Consider the following 27017-nt stretch of genomic DNA (forward strand, 5'->3'; position numbering starts at 1 on the left):
TTTCTTTTTGAAAGGTGGGCAAAATTAAATTAAAATTCTTGGGATATTATTATTTCACACATTATGAGGGCACTACTATTTTCATTAATCTGAATGGAGGCACTACTATTAATACTACTCTGGTACCTAGCGGCCAGGGATACCAGTGCTATTCAGCATTGTGCAGATCATTTCTAGGTTCAGGGCTCAATTAATATTTTTCCCCAAAATCCTTCCCCTAGTCTCCCCGGATGCTGAGTAGCACTGGTCTTTATAAAACGGAAGGGAGGGGTTTCTACTCTTTTACGTTTCAACAGACAATAAAAGCGCACATAAATATCATGTTTAATTAACATGCTGTTTGAGTCATCACACCTGTCAGATTCACGTATAAAAAACCTGTTATTTTCTGGTGGTTTTGCACATCACAAAGTCATAAATCGCACGGTTTGTATACCTACCATGTTACAAAATCAGAATGATGGTTTCAAACTGTGCAGTTTAAAAGTATGCTATTTTATGTGTGGGTTGGCCTTTATTAATTCTAATGTTTTCCAAAATACACATAGAATCGCCAAAAAATGTGTGGTTTTGCAAAACTGCACTTTACTAAATTTACCCGTAAGTGGTTAGCATTACTAAGGAATCAAGATGGCAGCTGTTAAAAACATTCTAAGTAAAGTAAAGGAAGCTATAATCAAGGCGGATGAATGGGCTAGTAAGAAATGGCCAAGAGTGGGCCACTGGGCTTTGAACAAGCACTGTCATTGGGAAGCTGTTTCTGAGCACTTCCTCCACTATTGGTCATGTGGGCCTATTACAGTGCACAACATTGTCACAGCTGAAGCCCAGCCAATACATGAAGTGTGGGGAAGGGGATAAGTGCTCAGGTGCTGTGAACCCTGTTGACCAATAGAGAAGTAGTGTAGGTGAGGTCAGAAGCACACATGTGCAAAGAAAGAGGCTGCACCTCCCATGTAAACTAAGAGTCAGTGGACAGCTTCACTATAGCAATAGGCAGGGAATGACCCATAATGCAGAGGGAGGGGAGCCTGCCACAAGCCAGTTCCAATAGGCGTCATCCTTGATTAAGAGCTGTCCTTTGTTTACCAAATGCAATCTGTTTCCAAATCCTGTAAAATGCATCTAAGAAAAACCTCCCTTCTTACTTTTTACCAAATTAAATAATACTCTTCCCTTTACCAAATTTTCACCCTCGCAATCCATTTTGACCACAGTGGGTAGACTAATGTTACTCACCAAATTGTCTTCTACTGCATCTCAACTTTGCCAGTCCCTACACTGGTTGGCTCTACTTTAAAGAACTCTATATAAATAATTTTGTTAACATGCAAAGCTAGTTACAAAACTGCAAAAATATAATCTCTTCACTTGTCTCAAAATATCCCTCAACTTGATCCCTCTACTCTCCCCATGATCTGTCCCTCTCATCATCATTTATTACTTGCTGCCTTTACTAGTTAAAGGGCTTTTCCATTGAACAAAAGTTCCTCCAAGCATTATCCAAAATACACCTCTTTAGGCAAGCTTATTAAATTCCTTAACCTCCTTAAAATATGCTACTCTTCATAGTTCAAGCAAAACTTACATTTATTTTCTCTCTATTCTCAAACAACTTACTGACTTCAGGACCAAGCACTTTCTTCCATTACAATATGGTTGTACCTAATATATCAAACTCCTCTATTCCTATAGATTGTACACTTAGAAGCAGGGCTCTCTTGCCTCCTTACTCTTAGTTTGTTAATATCTAATCTTGTTTTATTACCATGTTTGTTCCCAATATATATAAATGTAAGTAATATTAACGGTTACAATAAATTACTCGTTATACAACATATTGTTTTTAAGGACTATTTTCTCTGAACCAATAGTACCATGAGTTTTGTGAATTGATTTGCTGAAGAAAGAACATTTCATATAATTTTGTAAAGTGAGCGCACCAGAACTTACAAAATATGTACCATTACCAAAAATTCAAACATTGTCATTTATGTACCAATGTCGTAGCCTTATCCATTTGCGAAATAATCTCTGTGAGTATGGAACCATAATTACCACAACATAGCAACAGTTTCATAATTGTTTAAAAATGTTGTGCATGATGTCATAATATAACTTTAAAAAACTAAAATCGAATCTGCAACAGCTTTAAGTATTTTAGATGTCTTACCTTTGGGAACACTAGTTATGTTTGTATCTGCAACTCGGAGGTAGGACAGTTTTTTCATTCCTTGAAAAGCTCCTTTTTCAATTCCAGAACTATCTATAGGATTTGTGCCCAGTTCTGCAAAACAAACAGTACACATCAGAAACTCAGGACATCGTTTTTAACCATTTGGATATCTTATATATTCAATATATTTTTAATATATAATTTTGATCTTAAAAAGTAGATTTACAAGACAATTACATAACGATTAGTAAAAAATAGATAGGAAGTACATTTTAGACATGAAGAAGAGTGGGAGGAAAATAAGACATGGATAAAGCAAAGGTCTATATAAGGTGCTCATCCATTTTCACTAATGGATTGATGAATCATATATAAGTTGAAGAACTAGGCTATATCATTCTATTTCATTAGTTTTCCTTTTATAATGTAGACTAACATATCCCCAAGAAGCACTCTTATTTTATTTACAGTAAACTACACAGTGTAAAGAACATATGTGAGCTTTTATAATTAGCTATATACTGAATTAATTTGACTTAACAGTTGGTCTAAACCTCATTTAAGTGCTTATAATAAATGAAATAAGCAAGTTAAACAATAACAATAGAAAATAAATGCATTTATAACATTACATTTTTAAGTCTTTATTAAACTCATTGATCCAACATTTAATGTCTTTGTTGGAAATTTTAGTAACTTGTAACACCTCATAACAGCAATGAGTTCAGTCAAATGTTTTCTTTACCTGCTGATCAATTTTGCAAACTAGATTGAAGCAACTTTGACACTTGCTTCTTTAAAGAATTGTTACAACTCATTGAGTCCAGCTGTCACGTAGCATATCTGACATCCGGTGCTCTTCTCTCACGTTCTCTGCTATAGCGGCTGTCACGCAGAACTTCCTCCTGTTTGTAGTTGCAGTCACATGACTGCCTATTTCAAATGTGACAGAGCCTATTTAGGCAGCTCTCAGGGAACTATTCAATGTCAGAGTATTTGTTTCACTTCTGCTCCTAGCTCCAGTGTGCTTCCTGTAGCTTGAACCTTTGGTGTACCAGATCCAGCTTGCTACTATATTCTTTATTCCATGAATTGGTACTGCATTGGATCACTGTCATTTGCCTCACCTTGGCTTGTCCCACCTTCTTCTCTGGTTCTTCATTTCGCGCTTCACCATCTATTTATGTACGAGACCCTTACTCAGCTTACCCACCTTCTTCATATTGACTCAGGGACACTCATCCAGCAGTTACTAACTTCAGGGGACAGTACAGTGGGCCGTGACTTTTGGATCTCCCAGCACAGAAACCGCTTTGTGGGGTTTCCTGGTGAATACTGGGGGTTCATTAGACTATGCTCCTATTTTCTGGTAATGCTAACTTTGAATGACAATAAGGACTCAGCTCTGTCCAAATCTGTTCCCATTTCATGATATAGCAATTAAAACTAGAATACCATAAGTAACTGTGTCCAGGTTTTTTTTAGTCAATTCTTCTATTATCTATGTGACTGGATATAATTTTGCCCCCCCCCCCCCTCCCATATGATCAAGCACTCAAAGATGGCAGTGCTTAAAGGTTATGCCTTTTTCTGATAATCCCACTGCTAATTCTTCCTATAGCCTTCTGGATCATTTATGTATATTTAGCAAACTTTGTCAATTTTATGACTACTCCTGGGTAGAGTAACAAACAGTTTAATTGTGCACATCTGTATCATGAAGAGATTCATTAATCTGAAGATCTCATTGTGGCACTAAGTTATATTTTTGTCCTCATACTAATCCCATATTAGCATTTCATTGACTGGAACAATAATCCTTAATAAAAATTCATATAATTTTAATTACATTAATACAATAATAAATCATCCTAGAAGATCACATGTTATTTCCGGCAAAGATAGTGAATGATTGGTCAATGAGTTCAATAAAGTTATGAATAAGTAAATTATGTGAGTATAACTTGCTTGGTTAGATTCTTCTTATCGACTATTAGCACTTAAAGGAAGATCAGACTAAATTTTATGTAAGGTGGGCAATTATAAAGAGTTAACACCATTTCACTCACCATCACATAAGTCCAGACTTTTGGACATTTAATTCCCACTAGCAAAAAATGGGGCATCAATGCACATGCATCAGCTCTCTGCTTAACCTACATCTCCACCCTCGAATTTGCTATGGGTCCGAGTAATGGAGTGTTGCACTCTTGTATGTATGTATCTATCTATCTATCTATCTATCTATCTATCATAAAGATCTATATCTAAATTTTAACAAAAGTATTGGGTGCTAGTAATCTGATAAATGATTAATCCAATTACAAATTTAGGTGGTGGTTTTAGATTAAGCCAGGGTGTGTGCAGCCACCGGTAATACAAAAGCAAGATAGTGGTATTGCCCATCTCTTTCCTAATAAATTCATAGTATTAGACATTTAAAAGTCATAATTACCAAGATTAAAATTAAGCACACTTGTACACAAACATCTTCTAAGCAATCGTCTGGAAAAGGATAGATTGAAGATATGAAAGCACAATTTCTATGTTTTAAACAAGCTTACTAAAAAAGTCTTATTGAAATACAACTGACATTGCAAATGCATGATTTGAACTTACCGATCACAATCATGTTATTTAATCCATCAAACACAGACTTTTTTACTTTGGATATCATGTTCTCATGCACACGTAGCTCTTGAAGGGACTTGGGCATGTTGGTTGGAAGGTCCTTTAAGTTATTTTTCGATAGGTAAAGGCGTTCCAGTTTTGTGAGAGAACCAAAAGCTCCGGGACTAATCGATTTGATTTTATTGTTAACAAGAATTAATGCCTATAAAACAAAATATGACATTATTATAACTAGGACTTAAAAGTTTAATTCTGGAAAACATGCAGTTTAGAAATGGTATTATGATTATGTTGTCATGGGTAGAAGAAATCTCTTGAGGACAGAATATTAGATCACATTATGCCAAGAAAAATATAAGCAGATGCAAAATTAACTGAGAGGGCAGTACGTGTGACAGAGAAGCAGATTTAATTCTTACATGTTCTGTAGTTAAATTAATTAGCATTTTCAAACAGGACTATATTCACAAGTGGGCATTGTCTGGGAATTGTGTTTTATGCAATTTGCCCTTCTGCCTCTTGCTGAGTAGCAAAGGGCTATTAAAAAAATCAATGTTTAGTGAGATAAATAACCCTTCCCTTCCCATTTACTTTGACATAGCCCACCAAACCACCCTCTTGGTTTTATGTATAATTTATGTATAGTTTAGCGATCATGGATAGCATTGGCTAAGGATGACCACTGCCACAATTAAGAAACTAAAGATCATAGAGAGAATAATAAAACAAAGAGGTTTGGGGGCAAGAGAGGAGGAGGAATTCATGAGGGAGGATTAAATGGAATACCGATGAATGTGCACACAAGACAAACAAGAGGAAGGAGCTCCCATGACTTCATATTTCATATTGTGACAATGAAATACTGCTGCCCAGTTTAATTACAGTATATTTGTATGGAAATATGCGTTTTCAGTGTTTTACAAACCTGCTACATGTACAGATATGAAAAACAAGAACAATGTGAAAAGTTGGCATATATATCAATGCCATATGAATACCTATGATAGACTTTGTTGTGTGATATGGTTATTGCGGAACATAGTTGCTGTGCATTTTTTGTACAGTTTTTTTCCTTGTTTTAACCTTTTGAAGTAACTGTTCTAACAGATGTTTTCTATAACCATCAGTAACCCATCCAGTCTTATAATATTCTTGTTGGCCTGATTCTGGAACATTACTGGGCTTCCAAACAACTCTTGGAGATGACCTCTAAAAGCTATGTATTTTGAAATTAATTTTAATCCCTGGTTGGATTTATAACACACATCTTACAGCCTTCATCCAGTACTTCCAGCACATTCCATATGAGTAAGATTTGAAAAATGTGGAGAAAATATTGAAATATATATTGCTATAGAAGCACATTTGTAAAGCTGGTCTGAACATATTGGGTGGATTGAATTGGTTAAACCATAAATGTAAGCAATATATGAATAGTCTGTTAAAAGTAGAGATAAGTGAATACTATGAAGATTTATGAAGCACAAAATGGCAGTTCTGTAGTACAAACGCACCCTTTGACCTGCTGTGTGCAACAATTTGCGGGAGTACACCTAGACTTCCAGTGAGGCGAATAGGTTTGTGAAGCAGGATGGTCACATTTGTGGAGGGCGGGAATTTTAATGGGCTGAGGAGAATTGACCGATGTGAAGGGCTGGTAGAGCATCTGGGGGAGGGCACGCTTCTCATGTTTAAGCAATTCACTGTATAGCAAATAGGTGTTATAGGTGGTAAGTATGTTTGTAAATGTGCTTCCCCACCAAACAGGTCCGATTAAAGTGATAAGTCTGCAGCATAGAAGTGCATTTCTAGGCTCACTCCAAACAATGTAATACAAAGCGTCACAGAGACACACAAGTGACATGTAATAAAACAGCCCTGATGTCATTCTCATAATTTAGTTAAATCATAAAAAGTCTAACTGACCAAAAAAGTGAGTTTATTGAATGTATGGTAATAAAGAATAGGAGATTGGCCTTTGGTGTATTTCCACCTATAAATTTTCCCCCTCTCCGGACTTTAAAGTTTACGCAACGGTATATTGCAGTGCACCAGGGTGAGCTTCATAAACAAACTCCTTTGTTTCAAGTTAGATCCAAATAACCTTCCATATTGAATATCTCTATAACAAGTATTAGATTGGCATGATTTGCAGAACATTTTTGTAGTGCACTTTCCAAATGTTCCCAAAAAGTGACAAAAGCAATGTACATATGAAGCTGAAAACAGGGTAAATTCACAAAATCCAAAAAACATTTGATTCATAGTAACATATATGGAAATATGTGGCATTACATCAAACAGATGTACAGAGAAGCAAAAATAGACATTTTGAGAAACAATGTGTGGTACGTGCCATGGTGGTCACTGGTCTGTCTTTTCTGCTGTTTACTAACATGTAGAGTTACTGAAAGTGCAGATATTCCTTTGAATCGTACAAAATGTGATTGAGTTAAGGTAATCAGCCCATTCAAAGCTAGATTTAACAGAATTTTAGGAACTTCAGATTTGCTTGTGAAACCTTTTATGTTACATTTTTAATTTTAGGTGATCCAAATATGTGCACAATGAACCAATTCATTAGTTGTAACAAGTTTGGACAAGTTAGTTTGCAAGTTTCTGTTCATTACAGTTTCCTGACTATGACAGTCAGGTTGTCTAAAGCACTGATGTAATCATGATATGTGCTAATGATTATATTAGTAAACATTTATACATATAAATGAACAGCCAATAACTGCCTACCACGTGCATAAATGTTTGCTCATGACTTAGACTACATTATGTACACTAGGTAAGTAAGTCCCTGGTGTTAATAAGCCTTATGTCATTTATTGGTAATAATAAAATGGGAAAATGCTTAAAAAGTGCCAAATCTCAATGTGTCACAAAACATTTGCACAGTTCTAATGTGTACTACAGCAGGGTAACAATAACATCCAGAATTATGGGTTACTCCTATCTGTGCTTTGATATTAATAAAGTTTTATGTACAGAAACATTTTCTTTTCTGTTGCATAAAATGCACTAAAAACTTCTCACATTAGTGGTTATGAAAGGCCAGAATGTGAACAAGTAAAGTATAATAAACACAGAAAAAAGGACATGACTGCATGCACAATTTTTAGTATGCACTCTTAGTGCATATTTTCTTGTAGTACTTTGTGCTGTTTTGGGGTAGGGATGGGTTGTATTGTTATTATGTGCTTTGATTCTTGTAATAGCCTAAATCTCACAACAGACTTATGTTTCTACCATGCAATTTTGATAAGTGATACTAAGTATGTCAGTGTTCGTGAAATAGTTAAGCATAGGCTCACTGCCCTAACACTGTTGCTCAGTTTGTTGCATGCTTTCAAACTGTAGTTTCAAGATGTTTGTAAACTGTTTCAAGATGTCCAAATTTACTATAATCCAACAAATCTTGAAGTGTGCCAAATCTATTTGCATATCTAATTGGGACCTATTAAGTAAATGACATATTAACACTGTGTACACATATTCCATTTAAAGTGTATTGTTTAGTTTCCAGTTTCCTCATGGCCATCTCTTTGCAAATGCATTCAACTCAGTCCCTTAAAAAACAGTAAACCTAACATAGCAGTCGCTATATAGTAACAACATTCAAAACTACACATAATAAAGATATATATTCCTATGCACGTTAGACCTTCTGTAATGTTATAGCAGGATGCTACAAGGGGCATCTTGTTGCACAAAATGGTTAAGATCACACTTGCCAACTCTCCCGGAATGTTCTGGAGACTCTCAGACTCCCGGGAGAGTATGTCAATCCCCGACATCTGCCTACTTCACTTGGAAGTTTAGATCCAAAATGACATTTGGCCCTGGCAAGGGGGGGGTATGGTGCAACATGGCGTGATTTGCATAGCCCCACCCCAGAAACGCCCACCTCCCCAGGCAGCTCCAAGATGCCAACTTGAGAAAATTGGTAAGTATGGTTAAGAATATAAGAATATAGTCTGCAGTGAGGAAGATTAAAGGGTAATTAATAATATGAAGCATCTTCCATTCTTAGTATGGTAAATTTTAGACATTCATTAGTGAATGTTGCAAAATGTCTTTTAATTTAAAAGCAACTTGTAGTTTGCTTGAAATGAATTTATTCTGAAAGGCCATCAGCAAGTCATACAGATAACATAAAATAAACCCATCTATTTGCATCACTGTATAAAATAAGCCTGCTTATTAATATGCTTTATGATACACCTGAAACTAGTGAAGTGTTGATATGTAACTAAACCTGTCTAGAGTTCTATTTGTCCTGTCCCTTTGCTTACCAGCTGGCATGTTTCTATCTTTCTGTAGGGGACTATTTATTCATTAACAGGGATTTTTTCCCCATTAGTTTCCATCTGTCATCGCAATGCTCTCCCCATAGGATTCAATGACTAACGCCATCTTCAGATGGTGTTAGACATTACAGACAAGTTCCAAAAAGCTATGCCATTTGGAACTATTATGGGGACTGCGGTTTAGAGGTCTATTTATGAAGGGACAGCCTCCTATCAGACGCGCTGTCCTGGGATGATTTTTTAATAAATGATTAAGAAAAGTCATCTGCCAATGCTGCGATGACGGATAATTAATGGGGAAAACCCTGTTAATTAATAAATGGGTACCTAATGCAGGAAAGAAACATCCTGTCCCTTTGTGTGTAAGCAAAGGGACAGGACAAATAGCACTTCTAATGTGTAAATTTTCCTAATGCAGGAGATATCTCCGATATTTTCTGCATTAGGCTTTTCTCACATAAAAATTTTACTTAAAAATGCCTAAACCATGCGAAAAAAGCCCTTTAGTCTGGAATGAAGAAAGTAGGCAGAGTGCACAGAAGATAAAAGCTGTGTATGTCTAAACAACTGGCTTGCAGTATCTTGCAAATGGTGTTGGTATGGTTTAATACAAATGGTATTATTGTGGATTCATGATCAACAATGCTGCTGCAATTTTCAAGTTCAGGCAATTTTTTGTTTAAATACATTTTAGTTACTTCATGAACATTGTTGTTGTCATTAAAAAAAAAAGCTTCACTTTAACCGTACTTAGGTGCAAAATTTGTATTGAACCAAAACAAAGAAGCAATTAGCTTTTATTTGTCTAGTGCAATTTGAAAGCAAGTGTCTTATTGGTTGCTGTGGTTTACTGTTAATTTTAACTACTGCATATGAGATGTGAATTTCTATTTGTTGTAATGGAAGGGAGAGAAAAAAACTAAATTACACATTGTTTTTTAATAAGGTTGTATTGTACACATGAACAACATTAAAAGTCAGCTTCTTGATTTTACAGAATTCAGCCAAAATTGCTCGAGAGAGAAGGGAGTGTTGAGTGGCATAGATGCTGAAATCTTATGGGTTGTAAGATGCGTATATGCTGATTTCTATAGCATTTAGAGTCACAACCCCTTTAACATAGTTTCTGTGAAAATTCAGGTTGAAACTAAACAGTTTTCTTTTGCCTCGGGCTCCATACTTTATATACTGTTTGAAAATTTCACACTTTAATTTAATAAAAGTTTAATTTTACTTTTGTAAATCTGCTGTATCCACATAACAGTTTAATAATTATTAAAAAAAACAGTAGTGTAATGTAAGAAACTATGAAAATGTTGATTATTGTACCAGAACAAGGGCACAACCAAAACCAAAGATACAACCAATAAAGTGATAGTGTAGAACTTGCTAGGGAAAGGTAGTGGCTAGAGAAGGATTATAATAGAGATAATAGAGATAACAAGAGTTTTATTTTAAGTCAATGGGGATAGAAAGCTAAGAAATTTCTTGAAACCATGGGAACCTTTCTAGATCGAAATTGTAAGATTTTTAAGGAGGTAAAAGCAAATATTTTCTCATACTACAATGTCTACAAATCTCTTTCAGAAGAGTCAGAGTTTATCAATTAGCTTCTAAAAATTACCTTACAGTTTTTATAGCACAAATTTTCAGTCAAAATTAGGGGCGAATGTAAAGAGCTTCATACTTAGAAGAAATGTGCTTTAAGATATTAAGGGGATGATATAATTGAGCCTGATTTGCCTACATATTTACATGCCAAATGCCAGGGATCTATTCAGTTCCGGGACCCCCGATGATCATTGTGCCAGGAAATAAGGATGGAATACACTCATTATTGCTGACACCTCCTGGTGCTAAATTGAATTCCCTCCTAAGCATGAGATTCACGGGTACTTCAGAATCTGTCACCAAACACTAATAAAAGTAAACAGATTCAGAGTAGTTCCAAAAGAAAACCGGAGCAGCCAAAAGGAAAAGTACTGGGTAGATTATAATTCTATAAGAACAACATTTTCTATTCTTACTCCTAAGACATATGAATGTCCTAGAAGGAGCATCAAATTACTTTTTTTTTCTCTGAGGTTCATTGATATGGGATGGTTAGCAATGTTTTATTACAAGCACAGGGACCACATGGGTCTTTCACAACATAGCTAATTGTTTTATTCTTCAGCCTGTGTAGAAATGCAGTGTTTAAACCTTTGTACCCATTGTACTAAAGTAGCTTAGAAAATTTTCTCATTGTGATATTTCTGGTTTGCTTGTTTTGACTTATGTTGACAACAAGGACTCCGAGGGTAGGGCTGTCAAGACATATAAACAGCTGTGAGGACCACTGCTGCCCACCAATGGGTCTTTGATTGAAGGGTTCATAAGAACTCTCTTGGCAAAGTTCACATTACTAACTTGGCAATCATCAGCACCCATTTTGAAAAGCATGCTTGTTCATTTATTAAATGCAAATTGCAATTTAATTAAATAAATTGTAAATGACAAGCCCTCCAAGCATACACTTTCTGGTCATGTTCTTTGGATGTTAATAATGGTTATGTCCACTCCCATGGCCGTTCATATTGGTGACATCCACGTGAAGTCACTAAAGGACTATCTGATTCTGTCTGACCCTAAACCGGCTCCTGTTTTAGACATCAATGTTTCATACTGATATTACTCTTAGGGGCAGATTCAATTCGGTCACGTTAGTCTGGGATTAACGCGGCATTAGTACTATTACCTTTAACATGGTAACATTAACCCGGATTTTTACTCACAGCCCTGAGAGATGCGAGCAAAAATCAGTGTTAAAATTACTGTACTAATGATAATACTGTGCACTTTTACCGTACTAACTGTAACAGTGCACAGGGGGTGATATTCCTAGAATAACGCGTCCGAATTTTATTGGCACCTTAATGTCTACCTGTTTCACAAGACTGGAACATTAAGTTCTTGTCCTGAGTCAAGGAATAGTTAATAGATTGTGTGTCTCATGGCAGGTTGTGGTTAAAAGATTCCTAGGGGAAGATGAGATAATAAGACTGAGCCTTGTTTCATGCAAGGTATAAACATAGTGTATAAATATATGATATATACAGATTATAAATCTACCTGAGGAAGACAAAATATATTTTTGGCTCTTTCCACCTAAAGGCATGCAGCTGCATGTTGACGAGCCAGATTGTTGGTGAATGTGAAAATCCCACATTAAGGATTTTCACAAAATCATGTTAACCATCTCAAGCTGACATATTGTTTGAATTTCAGACTTGCATTTGGTACCATTCATTCGGTGTGGGCCATTTATTATTAAAAATACAAAATAATACAGTCATTCAAAGCCCACTCTCTCTCTCTTAACCATTTTGCCTCTATTTTTTTTTATCACATAACTACTGCTTTATTTTCTTTTCAACTGTAAATCACTTCCCCAGTCTGTACTATCTACTGTTTTACTACAGGACATTCTGTAAAACTATCAGAATACTGCTTATTTAGAGTCTAAAGTTTAAGGTCTGTCCCTGAAATCAGTTATGGTAATGTCAGCTACTGATCCAGAGAGAAGAGCTGAACATGTTGATTAATGAAGCTTACATTACTATCCTGTCACACATAAAACTGATGTTGTGATGTGCTACCTACATTTAATTGCATTTGCTAATGCATTTTATTTTTTAGGAAAGTAGTGAAATGAGCAAGAGAGTAAACATATGAATTGGCCTAGATAACTGGCATGAGGGGTCACTCAAGCTTAAGTAGGGAGTGAGGGTGCAGGGGGATGTCTACTTCTGACTACTACATGAAGGAATAATATGAATAATAGGAAAGTACAGGGGCATGGGAATATGACATGAAAAGAAATAACACCCCAAAAAAATGTAGTTATAAACTAACTGCACCTGTAGAAGATGAGCCATAAGCACATTCTGTAGTTAACATTCCTAATTAGAGGAACAAAAGGTTAGAAATCTGTGAATTCAAAAACAATGAAATAACCAGTGTCATCTGTGTATGATACTGTATCCTGTTATCTTTATACCTTTAGACTTATAACAACTGTCCTTTAGTCATTGACTGTAATCTGATAAGTCTGTGATGGTGGGAAGGGGAAATTCTTTGCTACATTGTATTTTTTAACAGGTCTCTTTAAATAAAGGGGCAAAAATATAATTTGCTCTGTGCCCATCAGAAATGCACCCTTGGTAGGAAAGGGCCATAGGCAAACTGAGGGGGGGGGGTTCCTAGTGCCTACAAGCCTGGGGCACTGTATAATTGAGGTGGCTGGACCCTGCTCCTGCTTAACACAGCTCCGCTTGAAAAGGGAGAGCTGCGTGCACCTAACAGTAGTTCACGGAGCATTGCCCATGTACATTATGGGGATAGGAAGAGTTGGAGAGCAGTCAAGCACTGTCTAAAATTATAGCCACGCCCCCATGCATGCTGGTCACGCCCACTGGCGGCGTGGTATGGAATTCCCCTCTACAAATCCTGCTTTTGCCCCTGAGGGCCTACATAAACTTTTGTCTCAACCCTATGTCATAGGTCTAAATTATTTTAAACTTCCACATAAAAATTAGCCCAAGTTCTAGTCTTAGTCTAGACCCTAATCTTAAAACACAAGCTCTAATATTATACAGAACCCTAACAGATCTCTAAGCTAACCTTCCCAAATTCTAAAACACATTAGAAACCCTTATATCACATAATTTGCACTAGTGATTATAGGGAAAATAATGTAAACCTAAAATTTCCTTTTGGATACAGTTTCAAGTTACCCCTCATGTTTTATAAATGGGTATCGCTAATGTGATTTTTGCCATGGGTCCAATATTGTCTGCAAATGTCCCAATATTGCAGTTGACAATCATTGCATATTTTACAGTATCGTTGCAATTCATTTATGCTTTATTATACAACATTTATTGTTGTATAATTCACTTCAAATGCTTGTCACATAGTAGTAATGATTATGTTTCCATGCTCAGAAACGATTACACTTTTTTTGCAAAAAATCTTTTTGTTATACAAGTTAAAATATTACGTTATCTTACATGAAGATGTTTTAGCTGCTTGAAATCATCATCCTTAATCTCCGCAATCTTGTTGTTCTGTAAATCTAGTAAAGTTGTGTCTGGAGGAATGTTTTTCGGCACTTGCTCCAATCCTGAAATCAAGTTAAATCATCAATATATATTACTATTAGTTATATTATTATGTATTATTTATTATGCTTAAACAAGTATTATTCAATCTGTATTTCAAAGAAAAGATTGTACTCTGTAAAATGCACATGTGTATTTTCACTGAAATAGCAGTAATGTCTAGTTTTTTCGTAGATCAATCCATCAATTAGGATTATCACTGAAGCCAGCAAACTTATTGGCGGAGATTGCATATATGAAAACTGGTGCACAGAAAAAAGGTGCTATAACCCTCATCAGTCAGTCAGATTATTCATGTTATGTTTTCTAATGAAACCAATTATAATTTGTTGGATTAGAGTTACAGGATGCTTTCCCTGTGCACCTATTTTAAAAATGCCTACAATTATGAAATATGAATTTAGGCTATGAAACAAAGAAATGTGCATGCGCTTGCACCCCCACAAAAATTTCTCCAATATATTTACATATAATATTGACATGTAGAGATGTCTCCATTGCTTTCACACACAAGGGTAAGATGGTTGTTAAGAAGAAAAAAACAAACACATTGGAGAACAATTATGAAATGTAGTAGGCATAAAACTGCAAAAAAGGTGATGTGACAATAACAACCAATCAGAACAACTAGAAAATGGCTGCAACCGATTTGATGGATTTATAGACTCACACGTCCACTCTCTTGACTGTCTATTGCACGGTTATTAGCTACGATATATATACGCACTTATAGGTAAGTGTAAAGTAAAATACATTGAGGACGTATATGTATTAATAATACCATGGGTTGGTGTGACCAGTCCAATGATGAGATTTTCATCACCTGACCCATGACTCCCTTTGTTTAGTTCAACATAAAGTAACATTAATGGCAAACAAAATTTTAGGTTTATACCTCAAATTTTGTATAATTTTTATTTGGTGATTAAAGCAATTGTACTATATAAAAAGCAGAGCAAGTCAACAAACCTACTGATGTTTTAGGTGCGTTTTCCAACTCTACTAAAAAGCATTTTAAAAATGCAAACATGCTTGATACGTTTTTGATATGCATTTTTTGTTCTAGCATTTGTGTGCTCTTCAATGCTTTGGAACACAGCAAAGACACAAAGAGAACAATTAGTGTACTGAAAAATGCTGAAGAATTATAGTGTCAGATACATTTACATGTGTTTTACATTTGTCATAAACCAATTTAAAACACATTTATTTTTAGAAAAAAAGCGGGTCTGTACCCTTAAGCTCACATCTACAATCTGTAGTTGTTGTTTGCTGCAAGGATTTTTGGAGGGTTCATAAAAAGACAGAAACATTTGGTTCCTGTTCTTTATTCTTTCTTACTCCACTGTTCATTTTGCTTTCAAAAGTCAAAAAATTGTGAGTGATTCTTTTTTTTTCTAAACTCCCTTTCCTTTCCTTTCTCCTTCCAGTAAATTGTTCACCTCAGCAATTTGGATATGAAGTGAATAGAGTGGGAGTTGACCGTTTTATGACTCTTATACAGAAATTCCAAATTAAGCTTAGAACTGGTATATGTATCCAAGGGGTCTGGAGAACAGATTTCACATTTTCACACTGAATGCCAAAAGAACATCAGATAGTTTAAATTAAAAACTGTCAGCGGGACAGTTTTATAAAAAAAAAAAAAACAGTTATATGTAACACAGCTGAAGTAATGGAAATTAAACATCTAAGAGCAAGAGTATAGCAGTTTAACCCTTACTGTGCATATTTGGTATATAATACGCTATTTGCACCTCTGCAGTATGCTATAACATTACATTTAAGTGAAGAATGAACAACATACTTTTCTTGACAATTTTGACTCTAGCCTGGTCTGCCAATGTATCAAATTTATAATAGTTTAAATTCATCCAATATTTAAAATAATGGTCACAATAATGTAGGTGCTATTTTATGTGACACTGGGGATAATTTAGTAACACAGCAAATTGTGAATGTGCATGTCATATGACATGTAATACTTTTATGAGTGCCCTCATGTCAAGTATGTTCAGAGGGTGTCTATTGCAAGGGGGAGCTAAGCATACTTGTGCGGATTGAGATGTTCCGTTCGAAATGAGGGCTAACCAAAGTAACACACAAGACATTATCCAATTAATAAATGTGATGAAATAATAAGTTTACATATGTGCCTTATTATGAGTTAGGAGCAAAGCAAAGAAAATGAGCAAATTTGCACCTGGACAACCCATGTTACAATGCGAGGGGTACAAACTTGACTACTTTTTTTGGAAACAACAAAAATACAGGCTGTTTTTTTATGCAGCACACAAATACTTGATAGCTTTATTATTAACACTGAAATTAAAGTTGATCAATGACATGCCGTACCCCAACTATAAATCTGTCCCTACATTTTAAATTTACCTCTCCCTTTAAGGCAACATGGTTTTGCCAAGGTGCAAAGTTACTCCTTTTCTTTACTTAATCAGGCCCATAGTCCCTAAAACCATTGCTCATCCAGTTCTCCAACTCTCAATTCCCCTGTAAAGCCGTCAAGATTATACACTAAAAATGTGTTGTTATTATAAAATATGAAATAAATGACACTGGGATTATAATAAACATAAATGTTTGCACTGAACCACAGCAATCAATTAGCAGTTAGCTTTTGTTTGTTCGGTGGAAATTAGATAACGACAAGAAGTGTCTGGTTGGTTGTTATAGTTTAGTGCCAAATTTTCACCTAAATTTAATGTTAGTAAGTGAACCCTCCAGATGAGTTTAGAGAGAAAATAAATTAGATTAAGAGTAAGGCAATAATAGCCCTTATCATAATAATTATGTATTAGAGACATACATACATACATACATACATACATACATACATACATACATACACAAACGATGAAATAACTATCACTGGTTAAAACCTATCAACAATTGTGAAGCAAAAGTTGGTCACAGGAAAAAAAACAATATTGAAAAACTGGATTAGTTTTACTTTTGCCAATTCAGTACCTACTATTCATCAATTCTCAAAATAATGTACTTTTTATATTAATTACAAGTTATCATCATCTTATTTTATTTATATGGCACCTCGTAATCCGCAACAACTTAAATTGTATTCTGAAGTTAATGGGGAGCCAATGGAGGGCATTGCAGAGAAGCACAGCAGAAGATGAACATTGGGAGAGGAAGTCACAATGCTGCATTCAGGACAACTTTCAGGGGGGGCAGATGTTTGTCAGGCAAACCAGAGTGGATCGGTTTTGCAATAATCAATGTGGGAGATGACAGCATGGATGAGGGTCTTGGTGGCATCTATTGAATGGAAAGGACAAATCATGCCAATGTTGTGAAGTTGGAGGAGACAGGACTTGGCAAGAGACTTGATGTGGAGAGGGAACTTGAGGGCGGAGTCAATGTTGAACCCCAGCCAGCGTGCATGTGGCCAACCTTATTGGAGGTAGGAGGAGAGGAAGGGACATTATGTAGTGGAAAAATGATAACCAGTTTGGGGTATGTTGAGCTTTAAGTAGTGTCCAGCCATCCAGTTGGAGATGGCAGAGTCAGTTGGACACATGGAAAGAAGGAGAGAGATCAGGGAGGAAAGATAAATTAGAGTGTCTATAAGAGGTATAAACTGATTTTTAAGGGCTAAAACAAAGTTTATAGAAATAATTCCTCTGTAAAAGACAGTTATGTACTATGCAATACATTCATAATTGTAAATAATAGCACACATTATCTAACATTGAGAAATACTTCTCACATTTTAAATACCAAGACACCTCACCACACATGATTTATTTTTGTATATATCCTATTAGTATTGGATTACCAGAATACTAGAGCTATAAAAGTTTAGGACTTTATATTTATGTATATTTACAGTAAAGGAAAAATACCACTCATTCATGGTATTATTAATTTTCTCAAAATGCTCACTTTGCTATTCAACTGTGTCAACGTCTTCCATTGACTTTTTTTTATGGGGGGAATTCAATTATCTCCCCAGATTAGAATCGCGATAACTCTGTTACCGTTATTACTGTAAAATCAACCCAGCTTTCTGCTCGCAGCTCAGGGAGTCACAAGCAAAAAGCAGGTATTGAAATTACCGTAATAATGGTATTTAAGCACACTATTACCGTAATAACTTTGATAGTGCGCAGGCCACGTCACTTTTTACAGTAACGTGGCCAATTGAATTCCCCCCTATTTCTCTCCACACTGTGTCATACCCTCTCCTCTCTCCTATCCTACCTTACTTCTCCTGTCCCCTTCATCCCCATTCTCCCTACCCAATTACCTTTACCCCTTACATCCTACCCTATCAACACTTCAACACACCCTTTTGTAGCTTTAACTGTTTAGCCTCCAACTCCTCTGCTACCTGCCTGACCAATAAGCTTCATGTCCACTTTGCACCTATTGTCTCTCACTACCCCTACCCTTTGGAATGTAAGCTCAAGAGGCAGAGCCCTCTACCATATGTCTCATGTCTGGCCACTCTCTGAATTTATCACTACGGAATCTGTGGCACCATATAAATAAGCAATGATGATAGTGGATGTGTGGAATTGACTATTAGAGGGGCTGAGGGCTTTCCATCAACCCTTGGAAATTTCAATAGCATAACACAATATGTAACAGTTTTACAATCAAAACTAGTCATGCAAAATAATTTTACAATGAATGTCAAGTAGGCCTACAGCCCATAAGTATAACACATAAGTAGGCCTACAACCTATAACACACTTTGTTAATGGAAACGCATCAATTTGAGCACTGGTTAAATTCAGAAAGCAGTAACGATTGTGTTTTCTTGTATCAGTATTTATAATGCACACAATAAGAAACTCCTATGAATACATTGTAAAAATATAAAATAAACTTTCTTAGACTATACATATTATAATACGTGTAATAAGGTTTATTAATTTACCATGTATTTCATTTATTTTCACAAGAAATGTTATTTGCCATTGTTCCATGATAGAGGCCATACTGTTTATTATGACTTCGGGTATATTATGAGAACTTCTCAGCTAACTTCAAGTGCAGGCTAGTCCAGTGGCAGGGTGGCATATGTCCTCTAGGCCAGTTCCACAGTGGATTGCATGAACTAGCCTTACCAAGGCAGGAACCTGGCATGGGCAAATTAAGCTGCCACCCCAAAGATGCCAGGAAGTGCATTGCTGCACTTTCTGGCATCTGGCCCGTCCCTCAGGAACAGCTAACCTGACAGTACATCTTCTTTCTTTTCTCCCTTTCTCCTTCTTCTTTGAGGGAGGTGGAAAGAATAAACCAGTATCTACTGACAGCTTGTTACTAACATGAGTAAAAAAGGATCATTTTTGAAAGCACAAAAATGTGGGCCTGCAGTGCAAATGATGTTTTTTGTTCTCATGTACTTTTTTTAAATGAATGCGCTTTAGTTTGCTTAATGCACATATAAAAATGACACGGTCAGCAGGGGTGCAGCCTTCATCCATATTCCAATTGTAGGAGCTGGTCAGATCAGATTGTTGAAGATTAAATGCTGGCTGGGCACACTTGTTATATCCACATGCAAGAAATAATTGAAATTATATTTACAGGTGAACAATGTGTATTTATGAGACATTGTGAGGCTTTTTATAAAGATGCAAAGCACTTTTCTATAGTAAAATGGGAGGGAGTTTGAGAGCAGTCTAGTGCTAGGCACTTTCCCTCCTCCTCCTCCATATATTTGTCATTCGCCCTTTGGTGACACATAGTAGGCCACTTGGTTGGATTATTCCAACAGACTACAATTTACCAGCCAACCCCTGGCTAACACTGTAAAGCAGACTATTTTCGAACTGTAATATTAAGCTAAATTCTTAATACATGTATTTTAAAGATAGTCATAAGTATTATATTTTATACTTAAAGGTGTTTTTCCACAAGAGAAGCCTCCACTCCCTTTTGGGTTAAAACCCAGTGGTTGTCCATTCCCTACCCCAACCATTACCTCAAGGTTGCTGTTGGAACCATAACAGGCACCATAGATTCTAAACACAGTAGACAATTTAAGAGTGAATTCACCAGGAAAGACCAAAGCAATTGTCAATTGGGATTGGATTTCTGTGACACCAAGTACAATCGAATGCTGTTTTCAGCACACATTCATTATTGAAAAATGTTTGAATTTTACCCAGTACCTCCATTCATCCAGTCCATGAATAGGCCAGGAAACTGAGGCATCTGTGGCTTTTCCAGTACCTTTTAGTGACAGAAGGACTCCATCAAACTGTAACTAGCAGGCCCCCCTAAAGGCAAAACACCCTTGATCCATTATGTTTCACTGGCTGTGAGTCTGTCATATATCAATTTGTGGAACCTCCCTTGCTACAGTGTATACTGATTTGAATGTGTGCTAGTATAGCTATACAAACATTCCACACTGACGGACCCCCTTTCACAATGTTATTCTTTTTACTATGATAGAACTTACCAATATCAGAACACTGCACAACACGAAGGTGGCACTGACAGCGGAATGGGCATGTAGGTCCAACTGGTTCCAGTTCTTTTACTTCAAAACCAGATCCCTCATCTTCTAGCATAAAATCAAACAAGCCTTTTTGGTGGAATGGTTTCGAGTAGCAGACTGTAGTAAGCAAAGTGAGGATGATAACTGCTCTCATGGTGTCAGATCATCTATCGCTAACTGCAATAATCTGAAAATCAAATAAAGTTTTATAAAAAAAAATATTCAGTTGACATATAACATTTTAAGTAAATATGTGTACTCTAAACATAAACGCTACACAACAGAACAATATCCTCTAATAAAAAATTAAAGGACGCATGAAAATAACACATCATAGTTTTAACACAGCACCCTTATGTAGCATCTGGCATTAAAAATATGTTAGATGTACAGTCATTCAACATTTCATCAGTTTTACAAATCTGGATTTGGCAACTGAGCCCACCAATTAAACTAAAATGATATTGGTAATTACATGAGCATAAACGAGGAACTGATGTGACTGATGATCATTTGTAAATGCAAACCATAACATTGCTAAGTGGTTTTCAGTTCTGTCAAACGCTTTATCAGAAAATGATTTATACAACAGATGGCATACACAAGTGAGAGCATGGCTGATTGTGTCATATCTAATATACTAAGATCTTATACAGTGTGTATGCTGCCATACTGCTTGTTAAGCCACCAGTCAACCATACACACCAATTAAACAGTGCCAGAATGATCAAACTATTATAAAAAAGGATAATATTTATCTCTTTTTAACAAATCATCTTTTAGGCATATTAAAGGTAATTTACGAAAGTGCAATTCAGGCATCTACACAGAGCTTTTTTTAATTGTGCCAATGTCCCTATTTTTGTGCCCAGGACATTCATAGATGCTCATCCACATCCCAGTTTTTGAAAGTGGAATTATTGATCCGACTGGAAATGTGCTTGATTGAAGAAGTAAAACCATCACTTTAAAGGCCATACTACTTATACTTAAGGTTCATATACTTTATTAATTTAATCATTGTCTTTTTTTGGTAAAATACTACTTAATGTAACCTCATTTATGCCTTAATTTGCTCAAAAGAGTAAATCCTTATTAAGACTGTCATTGTTTTATTTATCTCTTGTATGTGAATGATTTTATTGCATTGCTCAAAATGCCCCTAGAAATTCTCTTTACTGTAAAAATGCACACACATTACAAGTATTAGATGCCCCCTCATTACTGACACTTCCTGAGTACCCATAAATATCAAGTACTTTTGTGGTAAGGACAATGATGTGCCTACCCTACAATTTCCATCTTTTAATGTGCTTTCTACCAACAGAAGATGTAAAATGTTGCACCCCCGCAAATGCTGCCATGTGGGCCAGTAAGTTTAGATGATTTCCTGTAAAAATGGCCACAGTTACAAAAATAGACACATGACTAGTGATTCTTGAACTATTCAAGCCAGTTCGAAATTTTCCCAGCTCGACGACCTCAAATTTTTAGTCGAACCAATTTCAAAAATATTGAAAAACATTTTTGTCAACCACAATGGTGCGTATTTTAGAACTACTATGTTAGCTCAAATTTGAAGTTCAAGTTTCAAGTTTGCGTAGCAGCTCACAGTTAAAATAAACTATGAAATGTTGCGTTTTCAGCTTAAATGGCTCATTTTATAGTCTTTTCCTGAAATTTCAGTTCAATAGCAAACATTACCGCGTTTGAGGTCTAAAATTGGTCTACATGCTTTACAATGTAGCCATTTAAGATCAACTACAATAAAAAAGACCCGAACATGATGTTTTTAGTGTATCTAAAGTTTGTGAATTTACTGTGGATTTTAAAACTTTCAAGATTTAATTTTAATTTAGAATGCTTTATATTTTAATTGAGGTTCACTATATATATCTGAAGTATTTAATATTAGTTTGAGAGCTTTATATTAATATTTTTAGAGGTAGAGCAAAATTATGACTCTTTTAAAACGGCATATCGTGTGCGTAATATACTAATTCACTGTAAAAGCTTGTTCAGTTAAAATTTTATGATGAAAATATTACTAAACTAGCAAATGGAGCACAACTGTTTTAGACAAATGACCCATTTCAGAACCACTCAACGTGTAGAGGGTGTACAGGATTGTGATATATACACCTTTCCATTAATTAGTTTTGGAGAGAGGCAAGGGAATAAGTGAACAATACCATCCATTGGTTGAGTGACAGGTGCCCAGTGTCGGAGTGCGGCATGATCGGCCAAATAAAAATAGTGTGTGCCCACAAAATAGAACCCCACTGGAATGGTGTGGCCAACCCACAGAAAGGGGGCTTAACTAAGCTGTCCACCGAATACCTCTTTCCCCCTACATTACTGCACTGCCCCATACTGTATGTGTCCAGTGGACACGCACGGTATGGGACAGTGCCCCATGTGGTAGGGTCAACTGCGCGTTTCCCTGTTATACCGGGTTCCAATTAAACAAATTATGTACCTTTGGTATATTCTTTATTGATGTTACTACTTGCAAAATATGTTTTGCTGTTTATTTTTTTTATACTAGATAACCTGTTAAGTTTGAAAATATTTCATCATGTCATTACTGTAGTATTATAATACCTTGAATACCATATGTTTTCTTTACCATATATCACAGTAATATGTTATTATATTTATAGTTCATTATATTTTATGTATTTAAACAACAAATATAACTTGAATTATTTAATGCATACACGTTAAAAAGACGTAAGCTACAATATTGATGTTGAAATTCATGGCTCCTTTTCAAGGGTTCTAAAATGTTCAAAGTTTTACAAATCTGTTTGAAGCTACACAAATCTGATGTATTCATAGTGAATCTATTGACATTAAAATATTATCTATTTAGTATTTTTTTTTATCACATACACAGGAAAAACTAGTATAATTTTGAGCACTAATTCAAACACAAAATGTGCACATTAACCTGTGACAATTTTTTTTTCTTAAGTGTGTATAATATTGCCCAAGGGTGGCTGGGGTAAAGATACATACAATATGTTCATATGGAACCTGTTGAAGTCAAACAGCACATATAAGTAATATATTCTAATCTTAGACAAACAGGAAGTTCTATTACCACTTCCTTACCTCTGAACAGCCAGTAATCAAAATGCATTCATTTGCCTATGGCCAAATAAAAAACAGATTTGCAATAACCTTCCATAATGGTATACTAAATACAGTACTAAACTTAGTTAAAAATAGTACTTGGAAGTACTGCTAGATAAAAAGAACAAACATTAGAATGTATATTAGAAATTCAAATGTAAATAGATTTAGAAATTAAACTAACGTTCAATCTCGCATGAATAATAATGTAGAATATTGTATCGCAATTTCTCGAAAATTATCTTGTTTATTATTTTGTTTTATAACAAATGTGTGAATGCTGTAAAAAGAGAAAAAATGTGATATAAATACGCTTAGAAACTACAATGATTAATTTACAGGAATTTTCTGCATAAAAAAATACTGGTTGAACTGAAAGGGTCTTACTTGCCAAATCTGACTAAGATTACTTTGGAATTTAAACTCAGAAAATGTTGTAATGTAAATGTTTTACCAACTTCTTGCCATTCTAGTTTAAATGAAAAAGATGCATCTTTTAATTAGTTCAAACATTTTGCAAATTTTTGTTTACTTAGCATAACTCATAATTGTTGAAGGCTACTAACTACCACTCTAATTAGTGAATATACATTAAACTTTAAATTATTAATAGAATTATTTTAAAGTACATGCCTATTTGTTTGTTTTTTGGGAGGGGGGAGGGGTTTGCTCTAATAATGAGGATTTGTTCTTATACCAAAATGTCTTCTCACTGTGATTACCATTATACTATTCAGAGCTGACTACCTACTTGGCAAAATGATGCTGATTTAAATTAAAAGCACATAATTATAGAATGTCACAAGACCTTACATACATATACATATATACATCAAAGAATTAGAATACCCTAGGTACTTAAAATGTATTGTAAAATGGATGGGTGATTTGGAATGTGGTTAAAAGGGGCGGGGGTATAATTCCTAATCTATACATACATGAACTTTTGCCAGTTATAATTATCTACCTATGTGTGTACACATATACCTGCATAGCAAACTAAATGAACAATAATATTTATATATAAAACAATATCTATTTATCTATCTATCTATCTATCTATCTATCTATCTATCTATCTATCTATCTATCTGTCTGTATATCAGTACATAAGCACAGACTTTAGTCAGATAAATGATGCAACACTTCATTTATTCAACAAGCTCTACAAAGTATGCATCTATGTATGTTTTCCTGTTACTCATAATGCCACAATAGTTTCCCAAATTAGATAGTAACAAAGCAACAAACCACAGCCATGCACAATTACTTCACTTATGAGTTGAATGTCCTTATATTGTATTTAAACAATTAAGTTAGGTACAACCTATAATTACATTTAAGCATACTACTGTAGCTGACATTTCTGAAACGTCTAGCTTGTAATATGCTAAGTTACTTAATCGGCAGAATTGTACAGTAACATAGGTATAGAGCACTACATGTGGTGTAACTTATAGGTACAACACATGATAACAATATCAACACTTCAGTGATATTCTGACATACTGCACAATGCTATTGTGGCAATACAATTACTTCTGATACAAAATGAATATTTTCATTTTCCTTAACTTAATAAAAAAGACACAAATTAGCACTCAATTAAATAAAGTATTACTTTCATTCTTAAAGCAGCTGACCCATGCAGAATACTTAAACTGTTAAAATTACAGCACATTGCAAAGATTACAACTTTACCATAATAATGATCTTTTTGTTTTTAGTTCAAACTGAATTGAGATTTCTCAGTTATGTCCAAACTGCACATTTAATATCGTTCATACCTTGTAATCCTAGGATTTTCCAGAAGAACTTTCAAAGAAGAGATGTAATTTAAATATTCAGTCCAGACAAAGAAGCTTACAGGTGTGTAGAGGAGGAGGGGGTAGACCCAGTGCTGAACGACTGTCACTTTGTGAAAACCCTCCTGCTCCTATTCCCAAGCACTGTTAGAGAATAGTTTCCTTCAATGAACACAATCCAGGCTGACACCCACATTAGATCATATGATAATTATATGTCTCCAACGTCTTTAGCCAGAATTTTATCAGCCTTTTCTTTCACTTTTCATAGTTATCTCCACACTGCATTGTAATTTTTTGTAAGTATTATTTGTTTGCCATGAGTAACTAAATTGGCACTTTAGGGAGGGAGGGAGGGAATGAGAGTATTTTCTCTTTTAACATTCCTACACTAAGCATTTAAGAAAGGGAAGAAAAATCATCACAAATCTTTCTAACTACATTTCCTATATTTCCCAGTATAGTTATTGAGTTAGTTGTCAACATATAGAAAAAGAACAGATAATAGTTAAAATAATCTTTGGTGCCTCATAGGTTAAGTATTTCATGGACTGCTTCCTCTATGTTCCACAATCTCTGGTGAATTCTACAAAAGTTTCATTTGGAAAAAAAATATTTTATGAATCTACTATAAACACATATTTTTGGGGATTTTAAATTCATAGCTGGAAAAACTAGGCAACTAATCTATGCTTTTTTGACTCTCCCTTCTTCTTTTCAAATTAGAAAGTTATATGTTTTTGGGCCCAACGTTATTCAGCAAATACTGTAAGTTTTAATACATGTCCTTATATAATGAAAGTAATGCAGTATATCTGTGTATGTATGCGTGTGTGTGTATATATATATATATATATATATATATATATATATATATATATATATATATATAAAAAGAGAGAGAGAGAGAGAGAGAGGGAAAAAGTGTGAAAGCATGATTAAAATAGTCCCAGCATTAATTTGAATTATGTTATGAAAGCAAATTAAACATATATATACCTATACGGAACAAATATGCATATGGTTCAGAGATTAGACATGTACCACCATGCCTGCCCCAAGGCTACGACCAGGTGTGCAAATATGTCTGTATAAAAAGGACGATAAAAGGTTTACCCTTCTTTGCAATGTTATTAATGTTAATTAACATAATATTCTCTTATTTGTTATAGTGCAACATGAATAGAACATTTTACACACAAACGCATAAATGTGTTTGTGTGTAAAATGGTTTAATACATGTTTAAAAATATATTCCTAGAAGGCTTTCACTGTCCAGGACAATTGGGTCTCAAGCTC

At 35.1% G+C, this 27017-nt stretch overlaps 1 protein-coding gene across 2 annotated transcripts in view; it reads right to left on the reverse strand.

The window, feature by feature from the left end:
• Positions 1-25925, reverse strand: part of DCN (decorin) — a 51170-nt gene extending 25245 nt beyond the window's left edge. Inside the window, exons 1-5 of one of the 2 annotated variants that reach the window (XM_075209390.1) lie at positions 25701-25925; positions 20737-20962; positions 14175-14287; positions 4796-5009; positions 2174-2287 (exon numbers count right to left, since the gene is read on the reverse strand). In XM_075209390.1, coding sequence (XP_075065491.1) covers positions 2174-2287; positions 4796-5009; positions 14175-14287; positions 20737-20929 — 634 coding nt within the window. In that variant the 5' untranslated portion in view covers positions 20930-20962; positions 25701-25925. Of the gene's footprint in view, positions 1-2173; positions 2288-4795; positions 5010-14174; positions 14288-20736; positions 20963-25682 lie in introns of both variants that reach the window. The other variant, XM_075209391.1, reaches the window with a different exon arrangement.
• Between the last annotated feature and the right edge of the window lie 1092 nt (positions 25926-27017).

The sequence above is a fragment of the Mixophyes fleayi genome, chromosome 4 (genome assembly GCF_038048845.1).
Source record: "Mixophyes fleayi isolate aMixFle1 chromosome 4, aMixFle1.hap1, whole genome shotgun sequence".
NCBI classification, from domain to species: Eukaryota; Metazoa; Chordata; class Amphibia; order Anura; family Limnodynastidae; genus Mixophyes; species Mixophyes fleayi.